This window comes from Malus domestica, chromosome 05 (genome assembly GCF_042453785.1).
Source record: "Malus domestica chromosome 05, GDT2T_hap1".
In the NCBI taxonomy this organism is placed as follows: Eukaryota; Viridiplantae; Streptophyta; class Magnoliopsida; order Rosales; family Rosaceae; genus Malus; species Malus domestica.
This window is the reverse complement of record NC_091665.1, coordinates 5,588,118-5,611,117: the sequence shown is the minus strand read 5'-3', so window position 1 is coordinate 5,611,117 and position 23,000 is coordinate 5,588,118. Positions and strand designations below refer to the sequence as shown.

The 23,000-nt window shown below is 38.4% G+C and overlaps 1 protein-coding gene across 5 annotated transcripts; it reads left to right on the top strand.

Annotated features, from left to right (window-relative positions):
• The first annotated feature begins 2,414 nt into the window (after positions 1 to 2,414).
• Positions 2,415 to 7,050, top strand: LOC103442213 (cysteine-rich receptor-like protein kinase 6). 5 transcript variants are annotated; one of them, XR_011581725.1, is made up of 7 exons: positions 2,415 to 3,148; positions 3,405 to 3,563; positions 4,113 to 4,173; positions 5,172 to 5,321; positions 5,439 to 5,679; positions 6,257 to 6,404; positions 6,528 to 7,050. XR_011581725.1 is itself a non-coding variant. In XM_070822989.1 (3 exons), the coding sequence occupies exons 1-3, from the start codon at positions 2,815 to 2,817 to the stop codon at positions 3,795 to 3,797; spliced, it is 624 nt and encodes a 207-aa protein (XP_070679090.1). In that variant the 5' UTR covers positions 2,415 to 2,814; the 3' UTR covers positions 3,798 to 3,916. The 5 variants fall into 5 exon arrangements, 1 of the variants encoding a protein (XP_070679090.1); XR_011581724.1 differs by having other exon boundaries at positions 4,113 to 5,321; XR_011581727.1 differs by lacking the exons at positions 6,257 to 6,404; positions 6,528 to 7,050 and having other exon boundaries at positions 5,172 to 5,287; positions 5,439 to 5,635.
• The last annotated feature ends 15,950 nt before the right edge of the window (positions 7,051 to 23,000 follow it).

The window sequence follows — 23,000 nt, the reverse complement described above, 5'->3', positions numbered from 1 at the left end:
CATGGTTGCTATACTTGCAAGCACTAACCATTGATCAACGCTGACGTCAAAATCTCCTCATCCGCCTTGCCCCAAGCTTGACCATGCCTGAGGTACTGGACATTACGTGCCTCCTTGCTTTGCCTCGAACTCTAATGGCACCTGCTCTGCCTAGTATCCGCAGGTCTTCGGCTGCGTTATCAGGTTTCAGAAGGGCTGCACGATCGAGATCTTCAGCAGCTTCGAGCCCTTGTTTTCTCCATCCCTGATATGTATTGCTAGCTGCCTTCGTCTCCTTACTACTCGTTGTCAGATCGCTGCGGCTGCTGCCCGTCGTTGTTTCGAGGCTTCCACTGGTTGCAGCAACTGCACCTCCCCCGTCAACACCTCCCCCGATCGCAACAGCAAGCTCGACCTCGTGCCCTCCATGGCTGAAGCACCGGTGCTCCGAAGCCCTCTCCAACTCCCCATCCTCTCCTCCTTGCTCCGCCATGGCTGCGGCCTTTGAATGAGATTGACAAAACCAAAGTTTGACAATCCACACCCAAAGACCTCCTCCGTCTCTTGCCTCGCAACTGCCAACAACTTCAAAGACCGCTGTCAAACGACTAGTCAGCCGAGAAACGCTTCCTCAAACTCCAACTCTCCGTCCGTCTTCGTCCGCTCCCTGCAAATTCCTTTACCCACCACCCAAATTTATACAGAAAAATATATTAAAAAAAAAGAAAAAAAAAAGAAAGGGATGGTGGAGCAAAGTGGTGCTGGCACCACGTGAAAAAAGAAAAGAAAAGGGAAATGGTGGATCAGCACCATGTGAAAGCAAAAAAAATAATAAAATAAAAAATAATAATAATAAAAAAATAAATAAAAAAAATTAAAAAAAAAAGAAAAAAAAAGAAGAGAAGGTGGATTCTTGGTGGTTAGCACCATGCAAAGGGGAAGGGTTTTGGAATGGTGGATGAGTCCACGTGAAAAAAATATACATATATATATATATATATATATATATATATATATATATATATATATATATATATATATATACACATACATAATATGTGTATGTATATAGCAAAAAAAAAAATGCATTGAGAGAAATAGAAGTCCATTTTATTTATTTTTCTGGAAATTTTACATAAATTTGCATTATACATACCTTAAAAAAAAAAAAAACAAAATCAAATCAAATCAAATCAAATTTACAATAGGGGATCTTCAAGGACGATCAGGTGCCGCCTCACCACTCGGCAGAGCTCCAGAAATGAAAGGCGCCGGAGGTTGACTGTTTGAAGCCACACCACTCGGCGGAACTCCAGGAAGATGAGGCACCAAAGGTTGATCATTTGGAGCTTCATTACGCGGTACAGCCCCAGAAGACGAAGGCAAATGTTGTTGGAACAAACCCACAAACCTCCGATGATCAAGTAAAATCTGACCATCAGATTCCTGCATCTGGTCAATTTTCCTCTTCATGTTTGTGGCATAGTTGTGTGCGAGCTTGTGCAACTGTTTATTCTCATGCTTGAGCCCTCTAATCTCCTGTTTGAGACTCATCACTTCAGCCGCCAACGATTCAACTTGACGGGTTCGAGCAAATAGGCGTTGGGCCATGTTGGACACAGAACCCACACACTGCACACTAAGAGCCAGAGACTCCTTCACAGCCAACTCACCAGACCGCCTGGAAAGTAGTCTGTTATCTTTGGGAGTGACAAGGTTCCGGGCCACCACCGCAGCGGTTATATCATTCTTCATCATCGAATCTCCAACGGTAAGAGGACCAGCTCTACCGGTCACCAAACTGCAAAAGCAATCGGGTTGAGTTGCCTTTCATCCCAAAAAATACTTCTCCAACAATTCACAAAATAAGAGGCGATTGGGTTACAGCTGCCCATTAAGCAAGGATTTGCGCCCTATTTGAAGAAAAGAACCCTAAAAGAACCCTGAGCATGCCATGCATATATGTATGCATGTCTAAATCACTGAACAGTGTGTTATGGAGACTTTATGAAAAGTTATGGAGTCTGTCACCGAAAAAAAAAAAGGAAAGTGATGGAGTCATATCCTACTTTATGCTCAATCAGTGTTGGTGACTCGGTGCTGTGTGGGCCTGGCTGTAACGTAAAATGATTAGCATGCATTATCTTGAGTACATAATATGCTAAGATCTTTTCCGGATTCTTCGTGAAGATTCTAGGAATCTATAAATTATGTTCGTTTATCATATTGTGCGATTAGTTTTCGTCAGATACAGTTTGTATATTCAATTGTAAATAAAAAAATTAAAATGATTTATGATCGCACAATATATAATGAACAGACACAATTCACAAATTCTCGAAATCCTTACAAAAAAGATCCGAAGAGAATTCGGATTCCATAATAAGAGCATCTCTACCGGTCACCGAATTACAAGAGAAAGTTGAGTTGCCTTTCATCCCAAAAAATACTTCTCTAACAATTCACAAAATAGGAGGTAATTGGGTTGCAGCTGCCCATTCAACAATTGCAAAAGGGTTTGCGCCCTATTTGAAGCCCAGCAGATAGGAACTACTGGGGAGCGGTATACCCAAAAAACAAAAAAAAACCGTTCTTGGATTTGTTTTGTTTTTTATTGTCCAACCTGTGAGCTGTTCACCAGCTCCCCTAGTTCCTATCCACGTGGTTCTCTGTGAGCCTTTGATTCTAGTCTGCTTCGACGTTGACTCAGGAGTGAAGTCAGTCAAGCGTCGCGTGCATTGACTTTGTTACAAACTCGTAACTTAGAAATTTTAGCAAAACTTGAACGAATTAATTCTCTTATCAAAATCCCTAGGTTTTTCCCTGCAATGTGACATGATCCCTTTCTACGTTCTCTCCTTACTTCTTATTGCATTGCCCAGAACTACCACAGATGTCATCAACGATCCCTACGCAAGAAGCTCCCGCCGCACCCTTACCATCTCTTTAAATGCCACCACACCGTCGTCACTGCCACCTAATCAGCCTCTGTCTGCGTTGCCGCCGGTAACGGTTGTGAGGGCGTTGGCGACGGCGACGGCAACAGCGAATGCGTCGGCGCCGGCGACAGCGACAGCGACAGCGTCGGTGACTTCATCGGCACCGGTGACGGTGTCGTCGCCGGTGTTGCTGCCGCCGTCGCCGCCAACCTTCATGACAAACAGATCTGGTAAATGATGATATCCTTCAAGCTTTCTACAATTCTTGTGACTGATAAAAATTGCTCGTATATAATTTCATATGCCACAAATCACCGTGTTGAGTTTCATCTCACGACGTAAAAATATGAATCGTTCATTCTTAAATTCTCCTTTAAGGATGATTCTTACAGCAAATAATCAAAATAAAAATCGATTAGCTCTTTGATTATTGTTAGGTAGCCCCACCCAGAGATATATATTTGTTATAATTTTGTATTCATACAGGAAGAAGCAAACCCTCATCGATGATAATCATCGTTGGTACTCTTGGTTCAGTTGCTTTCTGTTCGTTAGTTGTGGTTGTGGTTGTGGCCGGATGCTTCTTTCGCAAGAGACTCAGAACAGTCAAAGAGAGATACCACTCCAAACGACAAAAGAAAAAAGGTAATTAATTAATAAAAAGATTTGAAAAGTATTTATATATTACTTCAATTTCTTAATAAATTTTTTATCTAAGACATCTAATATTTTGAGTCAATGTTTGTAGTTGGTAATGATATGAAGAAGACTGTCGAGTCTTTGCAATTTAGATTGGAAACTATTGAAACTGCCACGAACAAGTTTTCAGATGATAACAAATTAGGTGAAGGAGGATTTGGTGCCGTTTTCAAGGAATGAAAATATTTATTTGCATGAGATCCTTCGCTCCACAAAATTAAAAAGGCATTCCTACGCGAAAACAGTTCCTGATCATCGCTATGTGAAAAAATATTAATGCACAAAAAAAAAAAAATGATCGTTTACGCATCGAAGTGTATAAAATCAAAAGGTCAAAATAGGTAGGTATATATATATATATATTATGAACTGTTTATCTATTTACTATAATTGATTGACTAAATGATCTTAATTAGTTTTCATTACATATTATACTACATAATTAATAATATTTACAACGCTTACTGCTTAATTAGTTCGCATTACATATTGTAGGGCACACTTGGTAACGGACATGAAATAGCAGTAAAACGGCTATCGAAAAGCTCCACACAAGGTGCAGGGGCGGATCCACAGTGGGGTCGTCGGGGTCGCACGCAGGGGCGGATCCACAGTGGGGTCGTCGGGGTCGCACGACCCCTTGGAAAGCATGGAAACAACCTTGAAGCTCCCATACGCGACCTCTTGGAGCTGGGGTCGTCGGGGTCGGAGTCACACGCCAAGTGTTCGACAAAAATCCTGAACGAAGCTCGGCACTGCAGGAAGAGGAAGAAGAAGAAGCAAGCTATTACTATGCCATACGGATATGCTTGAGTTTGCATCCATTGATGAATTCTGCAATACCACATTTGATCCGTCTTTTGTTTCCCTAAGCCGGATGTTGGATGCTATGGCGCTTCTCATTCCTCACCTTAAATGCAATTGTGTGCAGGTGATGAAGAGACCCGGTGTAATTATAAGACCGCTCGAGTTTGAGGAGGTGAATCCTCAAGGAAAAGTAGAGGATCACAAACAGAGTGGAAAGAAACAGAAACAGAAAAAGAGGAATAAGAGTAACAAGAGTAAAAGCGGTAGTGACAGAATTGTGACAAAAGTGAAGACTAAGCTCAAGAGTTGATTAATACAAAACTGTTTTCGGGTTTTTTTTTTCTTTCCAGTTCCATTCTTTCCATGGCGTAAGCGTCATCAATTTTCTACGTTTTGGAAGATGAAAGAGTTAGAAGAGAAGACAGATCGAGCGGGGATGCTTAATCTATGCGTGCTGGTAGAAATTCAATTGCCATAATTTTTGTATCTTTTAATTCTTTTCTCTTCTCCTGTGTTGCATGCAGTAGTTTGGTAGAAACTGTATCAGCTATGTATTAAAGCCATTTAACTTATCCGACACTGCACCAAACGCCCGACTAATGGAGTTAGTACTATCCGACGACTATTTATCTTATCCGACTGAAATAGTCAGTACAGTCCGAAGTACCAAACGAGGCTAAAAAAAAATTTCGCGCTGCGCGCGCTATGACCCCACAAACATTATTTCCTGGATCCGCCACTGACAAGGTGTACAAGAATTTCAGAATGAGGTGGTATTGGTAGCCAAACTTCAACACATAAACCTTGTGAGGCTTCTGGGATTTTGCTTGGAAGGAGAAGAAACCTTACTTGTCTATGAATATGTACCCAACAAAAGTTTTGACAAATTTCTATTTGGTTTGTGAATATCATTTGACCAAATATTTTCCTTTGTTAATTACAATATATATGTGTGTGTGTGTGTATAATTGGCTGTAAATTTTAACTTGTCTTTGATAAATGTTACCCATGCAGAACCCAAGAAACGAGAACAGCTGGATTGGTCGAGACGTTGCATGATAATAGGAGGAATCGCTTGAGGAATTTTGTATCTTCATGAAGATTCTAGGCTTAGAGTTATACATCGTGATTTAAAAGCTAGCAACATCTTGTTAGATGGCGAAATGAATCCAAAAATATCAGATTTTGGAATGGCTAAAATGTTTGGAGTTGATGATCAAACTCAAGGAAATACCGAAAGAGTCGTCGGAACTTTGTAAGTTTCAATTTATATAACCTTCGATCCTATTTAAGTTTCAACCTATATACCTTCACATATAAAATTGGAGGATTCTACGGTACCTCATTAAAAAGTAAAGGTACCGGTACCCTTTAATATAATAATATTTTAAAATTATCTTAGACTATTGATTAAGTTCAACAAATGGTCTTAGTGTTAGATACAGTTGGTTTTAATAAAAAATTTAAGGATTATCTTAGACTATTGATTAAGTTCAAAGAATTATCTTAATCATAAACGTTAAGGATTATCTTAGACCATAGATTTAAGTTTAATGAATTACCTTATACCATTGATTAATTTTATTTTTGTATAAATGAGTAAATTACCAAGGGTTAGATTACCAAGGTTGTCAGTTACAGTGTGGATATTAGATTACACTATCAAGGTAGTATATTGCAATTGTGTTGAACGTTATTGAATTGCAATATTAACGTTAAAATTGAAGAGTATTTGTATCTTATTGTTTTAATAAAGTATCATAGACTGACCCAAAACTATATTTGTTTTTTCTAACTAAAAAGTCTCAATGCATTAATTTTGTACATGCAAGTGGTTACATGGCTCCAGAATATGCAATAGAAGGAATATATTCAATAAAATCGGATGTCTTTAGCTTTGGTGTACTTCTGCTTGAGATCACCACGGGGAGAAAGAATTTTTTAGGCTTTAATTGCCGTTTTCCTACACTTCTAGCACATGTAAGTATTTAATAACTCGGTATAAGAATTATTATTATTTCCAAATTATTATTTGGTTAAGCTATCAAAGAGAGAGTAGTATACTATTTTATAATTACATCCTTAAAAATTATTGTTTTACAGGCTTGGCAATCATGGAATGAAGGAAAAGGGTTGGATTTGATAGATCCAATACTGTTGAAAGATTAATGCAGGCCAGACCAAGTTTTGAGATACATCCACATTGGACTATTGTGTGTTCAAGAGGATGCAAACAGTAGGCCGACCATGTCATCAGTTGTTTTAATGTTGAAAACTGAAATTATTAGTCTTCCCAAACCTGAGCGACCGGCATTTTTTACAGGAAGATCTGCAAATATGCAAGATCAAATAGCTGCAAATAGTTGCACCATCAATGGTTTAACAATTTCTGATGATCTTCCCCGTTAAGGATAAATTATAAATTATATGCTTGTATATACAGCCTATGTCTCACATTCAACCCCTATATCCGTACTTCTCGTTCAAGTGACATTTTTTGTGAGACTGTGAGTGAATTATGAAGTTAGACAATTAAACCGTTGAACCTTTTTATATTATTTATTGTTAGAGTTGAACCCTTTTATATTATTTATTGTTAGAGTAAAGTTTGCAATTCTTAACAGAACTTCTGAGTTTGTAATATTTTAGACTAGTGCATGTTTTCGGTTCAATTATTTTAGTCTTAAGTTTGTCTTTTGTACTCTTAATCACATAATGTCAAACGTTTCAGAGACTTCAACTCAAGTAAATATGTCATTCATATATATAGGTAGGTCTTACTTGGTATTTAACTTGATTTGATTTTGAGCTTAATGTTGAGTGGTTAGAATATTTTTGGAGCAGCCCAATATATTTATTAGTTGCCATGTTATATGGAAAGTTCGTTAGCAGCTAATTTGATAATTTTTTTTTTGGGTACATTTATAAAGTTGATAATTTCAAGTGTTTTTAATTTAAACTTATCATGTGCATGCTTATACTCACATTTGTTTTTATCTTCACAAAAGAAACCTCAGCATAGTGCGTCATAAATTTAAGCGTTACGTAAGGTTTTTGGGTGGCTGCTGCATATATCAGAATTGTTGTATAATCGATGGTATGTGCGCATTGGAATATAAAGTGAATGAGACACAATATTTACGAGGTTCGGTAAGTGTATCTACGTCTTTGAGGCAGCAGTAGTATTTTCTTTCATTACGTGAAATAATAGGTGTGGAGTAAAAAATAATCAAGAAAATTATATAGAGGCGACACGTGGACTTTCGGGTGAAAAAGAAAAAATTACCCTCGAGGCACACCGGGATTCCCACGCGCATGCAACGGACAATAACGACTCAATCAAAGAAAAGTCAAAGGTGATCAAAATGGTATTTGTTCAAAACCCTCTCATCACTCATCATCAAGTTGTCACTAAAAAGGTAACTCCCAATTGTGGATGCAAATTTTCGCCATCTTCTTATTTGACGAAAATGCATCTGCAAAATAATAACACATAAGATTAAAGTCAAAAGCCTCACGCGCCCACGATGAAATGGGGGGGCTTTGGTCGAAGAATCTTTGATGCCAAAGTTAGAATTTGAGAGAGAAAGTGTTTAGGAATTTTTGACTAAAATTTTTAAGGACATTTTGGATGCGGTCCTTAACTACTAATGTTCTTTGATTGAAATCTTTGTGGTTTTTAGTTTTTTATCGAAGTCTCTGACATTAATATAATAATGTAGGTTATTATATGAATGAAATTTGTAGTTATTTATATTAATGAGATTATAAATAAAACCCATAATTTATGAGCTTAAAAATATTAAAGATAAATTATACTCTCCAATGTATTGTGTGTGTGTGTGTGTACATGGATACGTTCATCCAAAGTAACGAAAAAATTATTGTACCAAAGCATGGGTGCATTTAAAAAAAAAAGAGAAGATATTAGACTTAATAACATTTTTTAATTTCTTCTATTAAATTTGACATGGATATATTCTCAAATTAATGAAATAGAATGTACCCATATAAGTTTAAAAAATGAATTAGACATAAGATTGAATGAATTTTATATAAAAAATGGGTACATTGTATATTTAAAAAAGGTATACTTTTCATATAACAAATTGGTATGTTAAGGAATGGGTATATATAAGATTAAAAATTTGAAATTTTTTTGTAAAAATTTTAAGGGTACAAACTTTTTCTAATATATATATATATATATATATATATTTTATATTTTGGAAATGTTTGAATTGAAAATTAATTAGGATTTTAATAAGGATGTGAGTATTAAAACTCTAAACCAATTACTAACTTTTATTAATGCTAGGGACTTTGATCAAAATTTAAAAACTGATAAGGTCTTAGTCAATCAACAATAGAAACTAAGGATCAGATACTATTTTTTTTTATTATTATTTTTTTACATTTATCAAGTTGATAATTTCAAGTGTTTTTAAATTTAAACTTATCATGTGCATGCTTATTCTCACATTTGTTTTTATCTGCACAAAAGAACCCTCATCATAGTGCCTTATAAATTTAAGGGTAAATCTCAGTTTACTACCTTCAAGTTTCGTGGTTTTCAACATTTAGTACATGAAGTTTTTTTCGTCACAGAGTCATACCTAAAGTGTTAATTTTGGGACAATCTCATACATCCATTAGTCTGGTTGTTAAGTCTTCCGTTAACTAATGACATGGCGCCCATGTGGACAATGACTGGGCGCCACGTGTCATTAAGGAGTCCAGTTGGAAATTAAAAATTAAAAAAAATAAAAGGATTAAACATATAGAAAAATTAAAAATTAAAAAAAAAACAAAGAAAAAAAATCAGCCATAGGAATTGGGAATCCGAGTCAGTTATGGAGCGATTAGGGGAGGGATGGGTTGGGTTGGTAGGTGGTGAGGGAAGGATGAGTGCGAGTGGGAGAGGGACAGAGGAAGGAAATCGAGTGAGGAGAGGGACGAAGGAGGGAGACCGAGTCGGCCAGGACGGATGAGGAAGAAGGGGCCTGGGCCATGATGGATGGTTTAGGTTTAGGTTTAGTATTTTAGTTTTTTAAATTTTAAATTTTTTAATATTCATGTGGGCCCATATTGACATGTGGCTCTCAATCGTTGTCCGCGTGGGTGCCATGTCATCAGTTAACGGCAGACTTAATAGCCAACTTAAGGGATGTATGAGACTGTCTCAAAATTAAGACTTGAGGTATGACTCTGGGACAAAAAAAACTTTATATACCAAATGTTGAAAAATGAGATTAACCTTAAATTTAAAGTGTTACATGAGGTGTATGGGTGGCTGTTGCCTATATCAAAATAGTTTTTTTCTTGAGTTTTAAGGAGTAGTATTGGTGATAAAAATTAGAGGAGTAAGTGCGAAAAGAGGAAGGAGTATGGTAGTCAATTGTGGGGGTTTGGAACACGCATACATAAGATTCTAATGGTAATATTAGAATTAGTAGTTGGAAGGGATATAAACATGTTTGCATATACTTTGAGATCTCCTAACGCCAAGAATCATCCAAAATAAAATTCGGCGATAAGGTAATGGGACGAAATCATTCGACGGTTAGACATGAAAATTCACGATTTAATGGTCGTTTTAGCTCCATTTTTTTGTTGATTTTTTTACAAATACAATCATCAAGCCTAGAAGAATATGATGAACGGATCGGTCATCAATTTAAATATTTAAACTAGTGGATACAACAAAAGCTTACATTCTACTTAATGGAAGTATAAAGTAAACTCTTAAGTATTTTGGAATTCATTCTTTTGACGGGACAAACATTCTACGAAATTAGTGTCTTAGATCCAACCATCAAACATGACCGCATATACTTTGATATCTTTGGCAACAAAAATCACCACAAAAAAATATTCGGAGATAGGGGATGAAATCATTCGACAGTTAGAAATGAAAAGTCACAATTTAACAGTCGTTTGAGCTTTGATTTTGTTGATTTTTACAAATACAATCCTCAACCCTAGAATAATACAATGACAAAACCTGTTCATCAATCAAACATGTGGATACAACAAAAGCCTATGTTCTACTTAATGGAAGTATAGACTAAATTGTAAATGTTTTGGAATCCATTCTTTTGATAGGACACGCATTCTACAAAACTTGTTTCCATGATCCAACCGTCAAACATGTTTGCATATACTTTGAGATCATCTATGCCAAAAATTGCCCAAAGAAACATTCAGAGCTTAGGTAACACGATGAAATCATTCGATGGTTAGAATGAAAAATCACGATTTAACAGTCGTTTTAGCTCCGATTTATTGGCCCGTCACACAAAATTTATATTATTTTTAATTTTTGGTTTCTTAGAGTTGGTCTTTTGTCGAGTCAAGTTTATTACATTATTTAATATTTTGTTGGCAGACGAGATGCTATTGTCAGGCAAGAAGATTTCGTCAGGTCAATTTAGTCAACGCACGTTCGCCCGACGAGTATATTAGTCACACTTGTTTGGGTTAAAACTGGAACTTTGGGCTTAAAAGGAAGTTAGCCCAGAAGAAGGTATAGAAGGAATGAAGCCCAAGGTTTAGCCGAAGCCCAGAAGGCGGAAAAGATCTTTTCCCGACTAAGTGCAGATCACTTGAGCTACTTGCTCACCTACCTAGAAGTCAAGTGGTGTAGACTAGCCAGCTAATCAGCCCAAAAGTACTTTACAATGGCAGTACAAGTAAAAAGCTGATGAGTCACTACCTTTCAGCTGCATTCAGGCAAGATCGATGCTGTAAGCAGCCAAGCCAAATCATCTATAAAAAGGGAAAGAGAAATCAGAGATAAACACACTCAATTAAACAAACAAATACACAAACTTTGCTCAAGCCAGATTTGCATACGAAGCAGTAGTCATCACCAAACCTTCATCATTTTCAGGATCAACCTTCACCAAAAGCCTTTGTAAAAGTTCTGCTACCTTGTCTGAATCTTGTTGTAGTATCGATTCCCTCCTGTAAACTCATCTCCCAATCTCCCTTTCTAGCATTCAAACCCTTTGTAAATCACAAATAAAGGAAGTTGCAAGACGATCAGCCTTGCCCGACCCTCTTTGTTCTGTCTTTTCATTCATAAATCTAGTAATATGATGTATACTTCCATTTGTATCCAAGTTATTTCTAGCAAGTTTATGATTAAAAGGCTTCTTGGTTCTTGGATCTGGTCGGTTTAATGGTGCCTAACCATGCAAAAGATAAAGTTGGAATCCGCACTCATAGCTTGACCAGATCTAAGTTCTAACCTTTCTGTCATACAAGATTTATCAATCAAAAGTCCTTGGTCTCAAGGCATAAAAAGGAACTTTATGTGGACTTAACCTATCCACAACAATCCTTGATAACAAGAAGTCCGAAGTTACTTGGGGTGCAAGTAATCAGCCTATTTCTTAGTTTTACTTCTGTTATATTATGATTGCTACAGAACGCTTGAGTATAGAATTAATTCTGATGGGAAGCCTCAAGGCCTATACTTAAGGCCCTACAAAGGCACCTATCTGGGTTCGTTCTGCTCTTCGAGCTCGGGTGATTAAAGTATAATAGTTATAAAACTTTTGCAACAATGAAACAACCACTATATGTTCGAGTACTTGGTTAAGTTTTGATTACGAGCCTCAAGGCCTACACCTAAGGCCCTACAAAGGAACCTTTCATAGCCAACTTGGTCTCTCGGGCATATACAATTAAACTAAACACCTGTTTTACATCTGTCATGCTAAAGATGGCAGTGGCACGCCTGAACACCTAAAGTTAATTTTGATTGTGAGCCTCAAGGCCTACACCTAAGGCCCCACAAAGGCACCTTTCAGAATTAACTCTGTCCTTCTCTTACAACCCTCCAATAAGCAGAAACCCGACAGACAATATCAACTGGCGCCAACCTCTTGAGGAGTTGTGTGCTTGTCGACCAGGAAGCATCCCCATCGGAAGTTCCTCCAGACAAACAACACTAACTTTGTTTTGCCCAACAGACTTGTATTTTCGTCGTTTTAGGCTTTGTGCAACATGTTTTGCCCGACTAATCTTTCATGGTGAACCTCCGTTGGTTAAAGGCTACGACAACAAAATCAGCTTTGAGCAGACAAATTTTTTTCGTCTGGCGAGGTTTTTTGTTGTAGTGATTCCCCTTGCCTAATTCTATTAGCCCAATTGACGGAAATTAGAAATTTGACTAATTGAGAATAAACATGATTAAATTGATAAAACCGAAACCACAATACTGAACTTGACATTTGTAGAAAACCAAGTGCATCCTTACTTCTAGCTTCAATTAATAACTCCAGGTTGCTAACATCAAAAGGGTGAGGGTTTGTTAGCATGACTTTCCCATAATATAGCCTTGCGATTTAATTCTTTGCCATGTCAAATTAGATGGATCTATTATTACAAAACTTATTACAGTTTAAATGGCCGCACCCTAGGCCGCCACCAACATAATATCACCGTAGTCTTAGTGCAATTTTGCATTGAGAGAAACAACCCTTTTTACAATTTTTTTTTTTCATCTTTGATCTTAATTTTCAGGGGATTTCGCATTAGATTACCAATAATAACCATGACAGACGAAACCAACCGTGTACAACCAAGAAAGAACAAGTAGCTAGTACCTACAAGAAAGGCTTATGTTAATATTGAAAGTCAAGAGTGGGTATTCCATATGTAGCATCAGTAGATGCAACATCAGTCATATGCACCATCAGTCATCCCTTATGGTTTAATAAAAGTCAAAAGTGGGTATCCAGAGCTATTTGTTAGGTAGACGATATGGGTGCAATTGTCACCTTACTTCTAGTTAGATCTTGTATCTTCTTTCCCATACTTCTAGGGTGGTTAGAAGCTTTTTGTTAGGTAGACGATATGGGTGCAATTGTCACCTTACTTCTAGTTAGATCTTGTATCTTCTTTCCCATACTTCTAGGGTGGTTAGAAGCTTTTTGCCTTACCTTCTTTCTGCTCTCTGCTTTATGGAGCTGCCGTGTAGGAGTGATTCAAGGGTGATCAGTGTGTTGATCACACCTTGCCCTATATATCTTGTATTATTGTGTTGTTGTTTCTCTATGAAAGATAATACAAACAAACACTTAAAACTCAACATGGTATCAGAGCAGGAATAACCTGTCTCTGTGATACTTGTTGCTTTATTCTTCAAGCTTTCTTTCATGGATGACAAAAACCCCATCCTTGAGTCTGATGCTGATAGCTCACTTGGAGCCAGTCATCAAAATCAACCGGAGATTGATGTAAATCCAAATCAAAGGTTGAGTTTTGTGCTTCTAAATGAGTTCAACTAGTTACCATGGTCGAGGGCAATTTCACTTGCCCTAGGAGGAAGATCAAAGTTATGGTTCATAAATGGAAGTATTGAAGCTTTTGATGCTTCCTCTACCACTTATGAATCTTGGCTTAGCAAGGATCAGTTGGTCATGTCCTGGCTCCTCAATTCCATGGAGAGAAAGATAGCTGAGATATTTAGCTACTCTGAGTCATCCTTTCAGCTATGGAAGTCTGTGTAAGAGATGTATGGAAATCATAATAATGCAGCCTATGTGTTTCAGCTTAAAAGAGATATCGCGAGCATGCAACAAGATGGAAAACCTTTTGTTCAGCTACTTGGAAGTCTAAAAGGTATGTGGAATGATTTGGAGGTATATCGTCCACATACAACGGACTCAAACCTACTTCTTAATAGGGCTAAAGAATACAAAATCTTTTAGCTTTTCACCAGTTTGGGGTCGGAATATGAAGGATCTGCGTAGCCATATTCTCATGAATCCAGAGCTCCCCACCTTTGCAAATGTTTGTGCAACAATTCAAAGGGAAGAAATGAGAAAAAAGGTTATGAACAACTGCCTCGGAAGCTAAGGTTTTCTTTTCCAGTGAAAAGAAACACTTTTCAAGTGATAAGAAGTACAAGGGAAGAAATCCTCATTTCAAATGCAAACATTATGATGCCACCGGACACGTGAGGGACAATTGTTGGATTCTCCACCCCAAGCTCAAACTAGACTTCATGAAGAATGAAAGGTTTATTCAGAAAAAGCCTCAGTTTCCCAGTTATAAAGCTAATCATGCCTCATCCCTATCAAATAGAGGCTCAGATGATCTTTTAAATTTTACCTCCAATCCCACCACACTTATAAACGAGTTCGCTGCGTACCTTCAACTGAAGAAGGAAGTCTCTGGGAGTGATGAAACTGGTACCTCTGGTAATGGCAACTCAACTGCAATGTCGGGAAAATTTTCAGGTTTTCTGGTTGACTCGAAAAAGCTCACTCAAGAGAACATGCAAGGTATACTAACCGTTTCAAAACTGCTCAAAATATAAATCAATTGCATGATTTGTGGGACATAGATTCCGGTGCCACAGACTACATGACTAATCAAGTTTACAAGCTTCATGATTTTAAAAAACTTCTACACCTTCACATGTTTCAGTTACTAATGGGGAGGGAGCTAAAGTGTTAGGAATGGGAAAAATACATCTAGTGTTTGACAATATAGTGTCTAAAGCCTTGTACGTTCCTTCATTTCCTTTTCAACTTCTCTCAGTTGGAAAAATCACACATGCTTTAAACTGTTCAGTTACTTTCTCCCCTTATACTGTCATTTTTCAGGATTGTATCACCAAGAAGAAGATTGTTGAAGGTTTTTTCTTAGATGGTCTCTATTACCTATCAAAGGAGACATCATTTCTCAAGGGATTTCAAGTCAAGTCTAACCTAAGTCAAGACCAACCTTGTGGCATCAAAGATTAGCTCATCCTTCCGAGCTTATTTTGTCAAGATTGTTTCCAAATTTGTGTAAAGAAGTGATCCAGTGTGATACATGTCATTTTTGTAAAGCCACTAGGTTACCTTTTGGCTTTTCCTCAAATTGGACGAAACAAGTTTCTGAACTTGTACATTCAGATTTATGGGGGCCATTTTGTGAATCTTTTGATGGTTATAAGTACTTTGTAACCTTCATAGATGATGTCTCGAGAGTTACTTGGTTATACCTTTTGAAATATAAGAGTGAAGTTGTTGAAGCATTCATAGACTTTCATAATCTTGTCAAAAACCATTTCAATTCCTAACTCCACCGGACAGGTGAGGGACAATTGCTAGATTCTCCACCCCCAGCTCAAACTAGACTTCATGAAGAATGAAAGGTTTATTCAGAAAAAGCCTCAGTTTCCCAGTTATAAAGCTAATCATGCCTCATCCCTGTCAAATAGAGGCTCAGAGGATCTTTTAAATTTTACCTCCAATCCCACCACACTTATAATCTTGACTGAAGACTTGGGGGACTACTGTTTATACCATACTTAGGGCCTCCGTATTTAGATCTCGTACAAATACTCAGGGGACTTAAATGTAATTATGTAATAAAAGAAGGGGCAAATATGTAATAAGTGAGGAGCCCTTATTCTATAAAAGGACTCATCACCCTCACAATTAGGGGAGGCCAATTCCTAGGCCCTCTTACCCCCTCTCGAAGCCTCACTCTCATTACAAAGGCTCTCACACTCTCTCATTCACAATGCTTTCAGAGAAATACAATAATCAGTGTGGACTTAGCCCAAACCTTGGGGTGAACCACGATACATCTTGTGTTATTTACATTTCTTGCAGATTCGCGGTCGGATTTATGTTGTTCCAAGACCTCCGGTTTTGTGCATCAACAACTTAAAACTCAACAGTTATGGATTTCGAATTTATCCATCTTAAAGAACATCGGTGACGAACCTGTTCTTGATCCATTTGAAGCTGTTTCTTAGAGTGTTTTAACCTCACCTTCTATAGTAAACATGTTGTATGAGTCAACTATTTTCTACCTCTAGAGTTCTGGATTAGTTGATGTTGCGAAACCGCTACCCTTTTGGGTTGGCATGTTGAAGTTGTATGAGTTCAACCGCTCCTGAAAGTCGAACTCGCTAGAGTAAGCTGCGGTGTATTCAAGGAATGACTTGCTCTTCTCCATATCAAAAGTGCCTAACTATAGGGAAATAGAAAGTGTTAAGTTTGTGACCTTAATAGAAAGTGGGGACTTTGGTACAACAGAAAGTGTTAAGTTTGTGACCTTCGCTAGATTGCTTCAGTCACTAGTGTGGATACGTATGTAAATGGATAGGGACAGGGAAGCAAACACAAGATGTACGTGGTTCACCCAGATTGGCTACGTCCACGGAGTAGAAGAGTTCTCATTAATTGTGAAGGGTTTACACAAGTACATAGGTTCAAGCTCTCATTTAGTGAGTACTAGTGAATGATTTAGTACAAATGACATTAGGAAATGTTGTGAGAGAATGATCTCTATTTATAGAAGAGAGTTTCTAGTTTCATTCTAACATTGACACGTGTCGTGTTGTGATTGGCTTCTGATGTTGACACGTGTTGCGCTATGATTGGCTTTTGATGTTGACACGTTTCGTGCTGTGATTGGCCTCCTGGTTAGAGGGAAACTCTTCTGGGTCCTTGACCGTATAACGTTGACTGATGCTCAATAGTTTCAGGATTGGTCAAGTATGGTACAAACAGTGCTCCCCTAAGTTCCTAAGTGAGGGAAGCTCCTCGGTTGGGGACTTGCAAGATCCAAGCCATTGAGTAATCACGAAACTTCTAAGTACCGAAGTGTGGTATCATTTTCACTTGCCTTATCTGTCTCATACGTAGATGTGGCATCTTTTCTGGAAGTACTTTTCCTCTATCTAGAGGTGGTATCTTTAACCGATAAAGATGCACAAGGTAATGTATCAATTTCACTTGAAGCTTACTTATAGTTTCGGGTTTGGTCAAGTGCGATACAAAACCCTATAGTAGGAGTCCCCCAAGTCGCCAAGCTAGGAGATTTGCCGAAAGAGGTAAAGACAAGGTAAGCAATCAGACTTCCAAGCAAGCAACCTGAATTGGAGGTTCGACTTCGGCTTCCTGTTGATTGTTCTCCTTCTCCTTGTGTCGGAAACAATAACAAGGATACGGAGAAGCAAATGGAGAAGAGATGATATGAGATACTTTTGCTTTTGAAGAAGTAATTTTCCACAGGCTTATTCTTGAACTGGGCTAGAGGGTTTTCTGGTTTCCTCCAGAGTATAAGGCCGACTCAAGAATTTGAGGGTTAAAACAAGTCCATCAAATCAAGAGTGCGTTTGACGTTGATGATATGGGATACTTTTGTTGTTGATGAAGTAATAGATGAATCGACACGTGTTCTGTTGCACTTGTCTCCACATGCTTCCTTATATCCTTCTCACTTGCCCTATCTGTTCCTCAGGCAGATGTGGTATCTTTTTTGGAAGCATAAGATGTTGAAGATGAGTACTCGAGAGCAATGCCAGGTAAGTAATCAGGCAAAGGGTTCCAGGTAGTCAGTTCCTGACTGGAAGCTTAATTCCAAGTGCTGACTGATTGCTCTCTTTCTACTTTTGCTTTTGACCTTGATGATATGAGATACTCTTGCTCTGGTGTGGCTGGTTTGCATAGGTATTATTGGGAGGGAAGAAAGCTGAGTATTTCGAGAGGCTTCGTTGGGAGTGCCCTTTCAGATATGAGGAAGGGTTGAGCATTTTTGCAGGTCTGCCTGTCCATGGAGGATGGAGGTTGACATATATAGGAGTCTCCCTAACAACAAGTAGTAATGCTATTCCTTTACCCTTCTTGGTCGTAGCAATGCAGTGGGAGCTGCAAGCTTCATGTGTTTTAACTTTGTCAGAGCACTTTGAAAAAGTGGTATGTGGTATCTGGAAAGCTGATGTTGCGTGTGAAGATTGCAGACAAGCTTTATCCAAGGAAATCTTGCTTTTAAAGTCCGGAGAGCGATACCTCTTTGATTTTTGAACAAGCAATCCTGTTGGGGATCTGGCTCTCGAGATTCAAAGAACGGTGCCTCTTCGATTTTTGAGAAAGCAATCCTGTTAGGAGTCTGGCTTTTAAGATTCGGAGAGCGTTGCCTCTTCGATTTTTGAAAAAGTAATCTTGTTGGGAGTCTAGCTCTCGAGATTCGGAAGGTAGTGCATTTTCGATTTTTGAGCAAGTAATAATGTTATTCCTTTACCCTTCTTGGTCATAGCAATGTAGTGGGAGCTGCAAGCTTCACATGTTTTAACTTTGTCAGAGCGCTTTGAAAAAATGGTTTGTGGTATCTGGAAAGCTGATGTTGCGTGTGAAGATTGCAGAAAAGCTTTATCCAAGGAAATCTGGCTCTCGAAGTTCTGAGAGCGGTGCCTCTTCGGTTTTCGAACAAGTAATCCTGTCGGGGATCTGGCTCTCGAGATTCAGAGAACGGTGCCTCTTCGATTTTTGAGAAAGCAATCTTGTTAGGAGTCTGACTCTTGTGATTCGAAGAGCAGTGTCTCTTCGATTTTTGAGAAAGTAATCGTGTTAGGAGTCTGGCTCTGGAGATTCGGAGAGTGGTTCCTCTTCGATTTTTGAGCAAGCAATCTTGTTGGGAGTGTTTTCTCGAATGTGAATAAAGGTTGGGCATTTTTACCAGTCTCCCTTGCCCCGGAGCACGGAGGTTGACACACATTGGGACTTTCTAGTTATCAAGCAGTGGTGCTGTTCCTTTACCCTTGTGGGTAATAGTAGGGTAGCTGAACCTTCAAAATTTATGTGTCTAAACTTTGTCAGAGATCTTTAGCAAAGTTATCTGTGGTACCCGAAGAGCTGATGTTGCGTGTGGAAAGTGGCGCCTCTTCGAAATCCAGAAAGTGGTGCCTCTTCGATTTTTAAACCAACGATCATGTTGCCCTTTCTTTTATAAGGGCACCAATTGTGTGCAAGGAGTACATTCAAAGAGTTATTGCTTGTAGGAATTTTCTCCTTACTTCAGAGATTTATTGCACCTCATTTCTCCTTCATCATTTCTAAGAATGTCTGGCCCATCCGACCGTCGTTTTGACTTGAACTTTGGTGAAGAGGTAGCCATGCCTTCTCAAGAGAACATATGATGCCTATCCTTCTTATCCCCTACTGGTCTTCTTACCGTTGGGGACTCTGTGATGAAGAATGATATGACCGCTGTGGTGATGGCCAGGAACCTTCTCACTCCCAAAGATAACAGACTACTTTCTAAACGGTCTGATGAGTTGGATGTTAAGGATTCTCTGGCTCTTAGTGTTCAATGTGCATGTTCTGTGTCTAATATGGCCCAACGCCTATTTGCTCGAACCCGCCAAGTTGAATCATTGGCGGCTGAAGTGATAAGTCTCAAACAGGAGATCAGAGGGCTCAAGCATGAGAATAAATAGTTTCACAGGCTCACACATGACTATGCTACATACATGAAGAGGAAGCTCGACCAGCTGCAGGAATCTGATGGTCAGATTTTACTTGATCATCAGAGGTTTGTGGGTTTGTTCCAAAGGCATTTATTGCCTTCGTCTTCTGGGGCTGTACCGCGTAATGAAGCTCCAAATGATCAACCTTCGGTGCCTTCTCATTCTGGGGTTTTTCCTAGTACTGAGGCTCCGAATAATCACCCTCTGGTGCCTTCTCTTTTTGGGGCTCTGCTGACTGCTGAGACTTCTCCTGAGGAACCTTTGTGAAGGCTCCCTCTTGTTTGTTTATTTTGATTCATATATATGTACATATTTATAACTTATCAGAGATATCAATAAACAAGCTTTGCTTCATTTTAACGTAGTGTATTAAATACACTAAGACCTTCTTCACTAAGTTATTTGAATTTTTCCTTTCGTTAAAGCTTGTATGTTGAAGCTTTGTGAGTGAAGCATGTAGGTTGAGGTAGTGCTCCCTTAATTTCCCGAGTGAGGAAAACTTCTCGTTTGGAGACTTGAAAAATCCAAGTCACTGAGTGGTCATGAGACTTCCGAGTATCAAGGTGCAGTAGCATATGGTAGGAGTCCCCCAAGTCTCTGATTGAGGGAGTTAACGAATGAGGCATTTCCTTTCTAAGTGGTAGCCCAAAACTCCTTCTTCATATATATTTGTTATGAAAGTTGTTAGGCCCAAAGAAGAGGAGGCCTAGGCAATTTTTTTTTTTCAAAATTTTTTTCGAATTTTTTTTTTTCGAATTTTTGAATTTCCGAATTTTTGAATTTTCAAATTTCCGAAAAAAAAAATATATATATATATATTTTAAAGCTTTGTAGGTGAAGCTTTGTAGGTGAAGTTTTGAGGTTGAAGCTTTGTTGGGCATCATAAATTGATTTTGCTTCACACTATCTTGATCAAGATAGTGTGAAGCTTTTGAGAATTTTTAGTTGTCCTCCATTGATGAAGCTTTGTTGAATTTCCCTTTTTTTTTTTTGGAAACTAGAAATTTAAAAATGTGGAAGAGACGACATATACAAATTTTGCTTCCACACTCTTGAGCAAGAGATTGTGATGCAAGCCACACCTTGTAGTAGTCGAAGGTTTGGATGAACCATATAAATTGAATTTGCTTCGAAGGTCTGAGAATTGTAGTTGCCCTCCATTGATGAAGCTTTTGTTGGCACCATAAATTGGTTTTGTTTCACGTTGTATTGATCAAGAGTGTGTGAAGCTTTTGAGAATTGTGGTTGACCTTAATTGGTGAAGCTTTTGTTGGCACCATAAATTGGTTTTGCTTCACACTGTCTTGATCAAGAGTGTGAAGCTTTTGAGAATTGTGATTGCCTTCCATTGATGAAGCTCTTGTTGGCACCATAAATTGGTTTTGCTTCACACTATCTTGATCAAGAGTGTGTGAAGCTTTAGAGAATTGTGGTTGAACTCCTTTGATGAAGCTCTTGTTAGCACCATAAATTGGTTTTGCTTCACACTGTCTTGATCAAGAGTGTATGAAGCTTTTGAGAATTATGGTTGCCCTCCATTGATGAAGCTCTTGTTGTTGGCACCATAAATTGGTTTTGCTTCACACTGTCTTGATCAAGAGTGTGTGAAGCTTTTGAGAATTGTGGTTGAACTCCTTTGATGAAGCTCTTTTTTGGCACCATAAATTGGTTTTGCTTCACACTGTCTTGATCAAGAGTGTGTGAAGCTTTTGAGAATTATGGTTGCCCTTCATTGATGAAGCTCTTGTTGTTGGCACCATAAATTGGTTTTGCTTCACACTGTCTTGATCAAGAGTGTGAAGCTTTTGAGAATTGTGGTTGAACTCTTTTGATGAAGCTCTTGTTGGCACCATAAATTGGTTTTGTTTCACACTGTCTTGATCAAGAGTGTGTGAAGCTTTTGAGAATTGTGGTTGCCCTTCATTGATGAAGCTCTTGTTGTTGGCACCATAAATTGGTTTTGCTTCACACTGTCTTGATCAAGAGTGTGTAAAACTTTTGAGAATTGTGGTTGCCCTCTATTGATAAAGCTCTTGTTGGCACCATAAATTGGTTTTTCTTCATACTGTCTTGATCAAGAGTGTGTGAAGCTTTTGAGAATTGTGGTTGAACTCATTTGATGAAGCTCTTGTTCGCACCATAAATTGGTTGTGCTTCACACTGTCTTGATCAAGAGTGTGTGAAGCTTTTGAGAATTGTGGTTGCCCTTCATTGATGAAACTCTTGTTGGCACCATAAATTGGTTTTGCTTCACACTTCTTGATCAAGAGTGTGTGAAGCTTTCTACAAGTTGTCGTGCTTGCATTGTTATAGAGGGGAAATTTTTGAAGCAAATGCAAGAGGGCTAAATAGCTTGATCTTCGTATGCCATGCACTGAAGTTGTTGTTGGCTTGCAATAAGACTTTGTTGGTGACTATAACTTTTGCTGGGCATAAGTGCTCCTCTAGATGAGTTGTCAAGCTTGAAGGTTTTTGATTATTTCTGAATGCTAGGAGTTCACATGTACAAGTTGTACCACTCGTCTTCTGGTAGGTGGAATGAATGGTGAGTTGCTTTCATTACTTGGTTGGTGGCACGAAGGTGAGTTCCTTATTCCCTTAGTTGGTGGCATGAATTGCAAGTTGCCAAATGATATTAGAGTACGGGTTGTACATTTCATCACCTGGCTGGTGGCATGAAGGAGAGTACGGGTTGTACATTTCATTACCTAGTTGGGGGCATGAATGGCAAGTTGTCAAATGATATTAGAGTATGGGTTGTACATTTCATCACCTGGTTGGTGGCATGAAGGAGAGTACAGGTTATACATTTCATCACCTGGTTGGTGGCATGAAGGATAGTACGAGTTGTACATTTCAATTCATCACCTGGTTGGTGGCATGAAGGAGAGTACGGGTTGTACATTTCATCACCTGGTTAGTGGCATGAAGATGAATTCCTTCTTCACCTGGTTAGTGGCATGAATGGAAAGTTGCCAAATGATATTAGAGTACGGGTTGTACATTTCATCACCTGGTTGGTGGCATGAAGATGAGTTCCTTCTTCACATTTCATCACCTGGTTGGTGAGAATAAGGGCAAGGTGTCTAGGCACATTGTAGCAAATGTCGAATGACACAAAATATGTTGAACCTTTTCAAAGCACAATTGTCTTATGTATGAATGTGTTGGAATGTATGATTGAACGAATATACTGTGAAGCTGTTCGTTTATTTGTATAGTCTTGTTGACATATACTTAGACTTTGTTTCATGTTGGAAGCATTCATGTTGAAGCTTTGAACCCGAGTGTTTCATTGCTAGCAATGTAAG

Bases quoted from the DNA above. Each gene is read 5' to 3' on its own strand.
- LOC103442213 (XM_070822989.1), top strand. From the start codon at position 2,815: ATGATCCCTTTCTACGTTCTCTCCTTACTTCTTATTGCATTGCCCAGA. The intron at 3,149-3,404 runs GTAAATGATGAT...GTATTCATACAG, and splicing joins CTTCATGACAAACAGATCTG to GAAGAAGCAAACCCTCATCG. The intron at 3,564-3,666 runs GTAATTAATTAA...CAATGTTTGTAG, and splicing joins CAAACGACAAAAGAAAAAAG to TTGGTAATGATATGAAGAAG.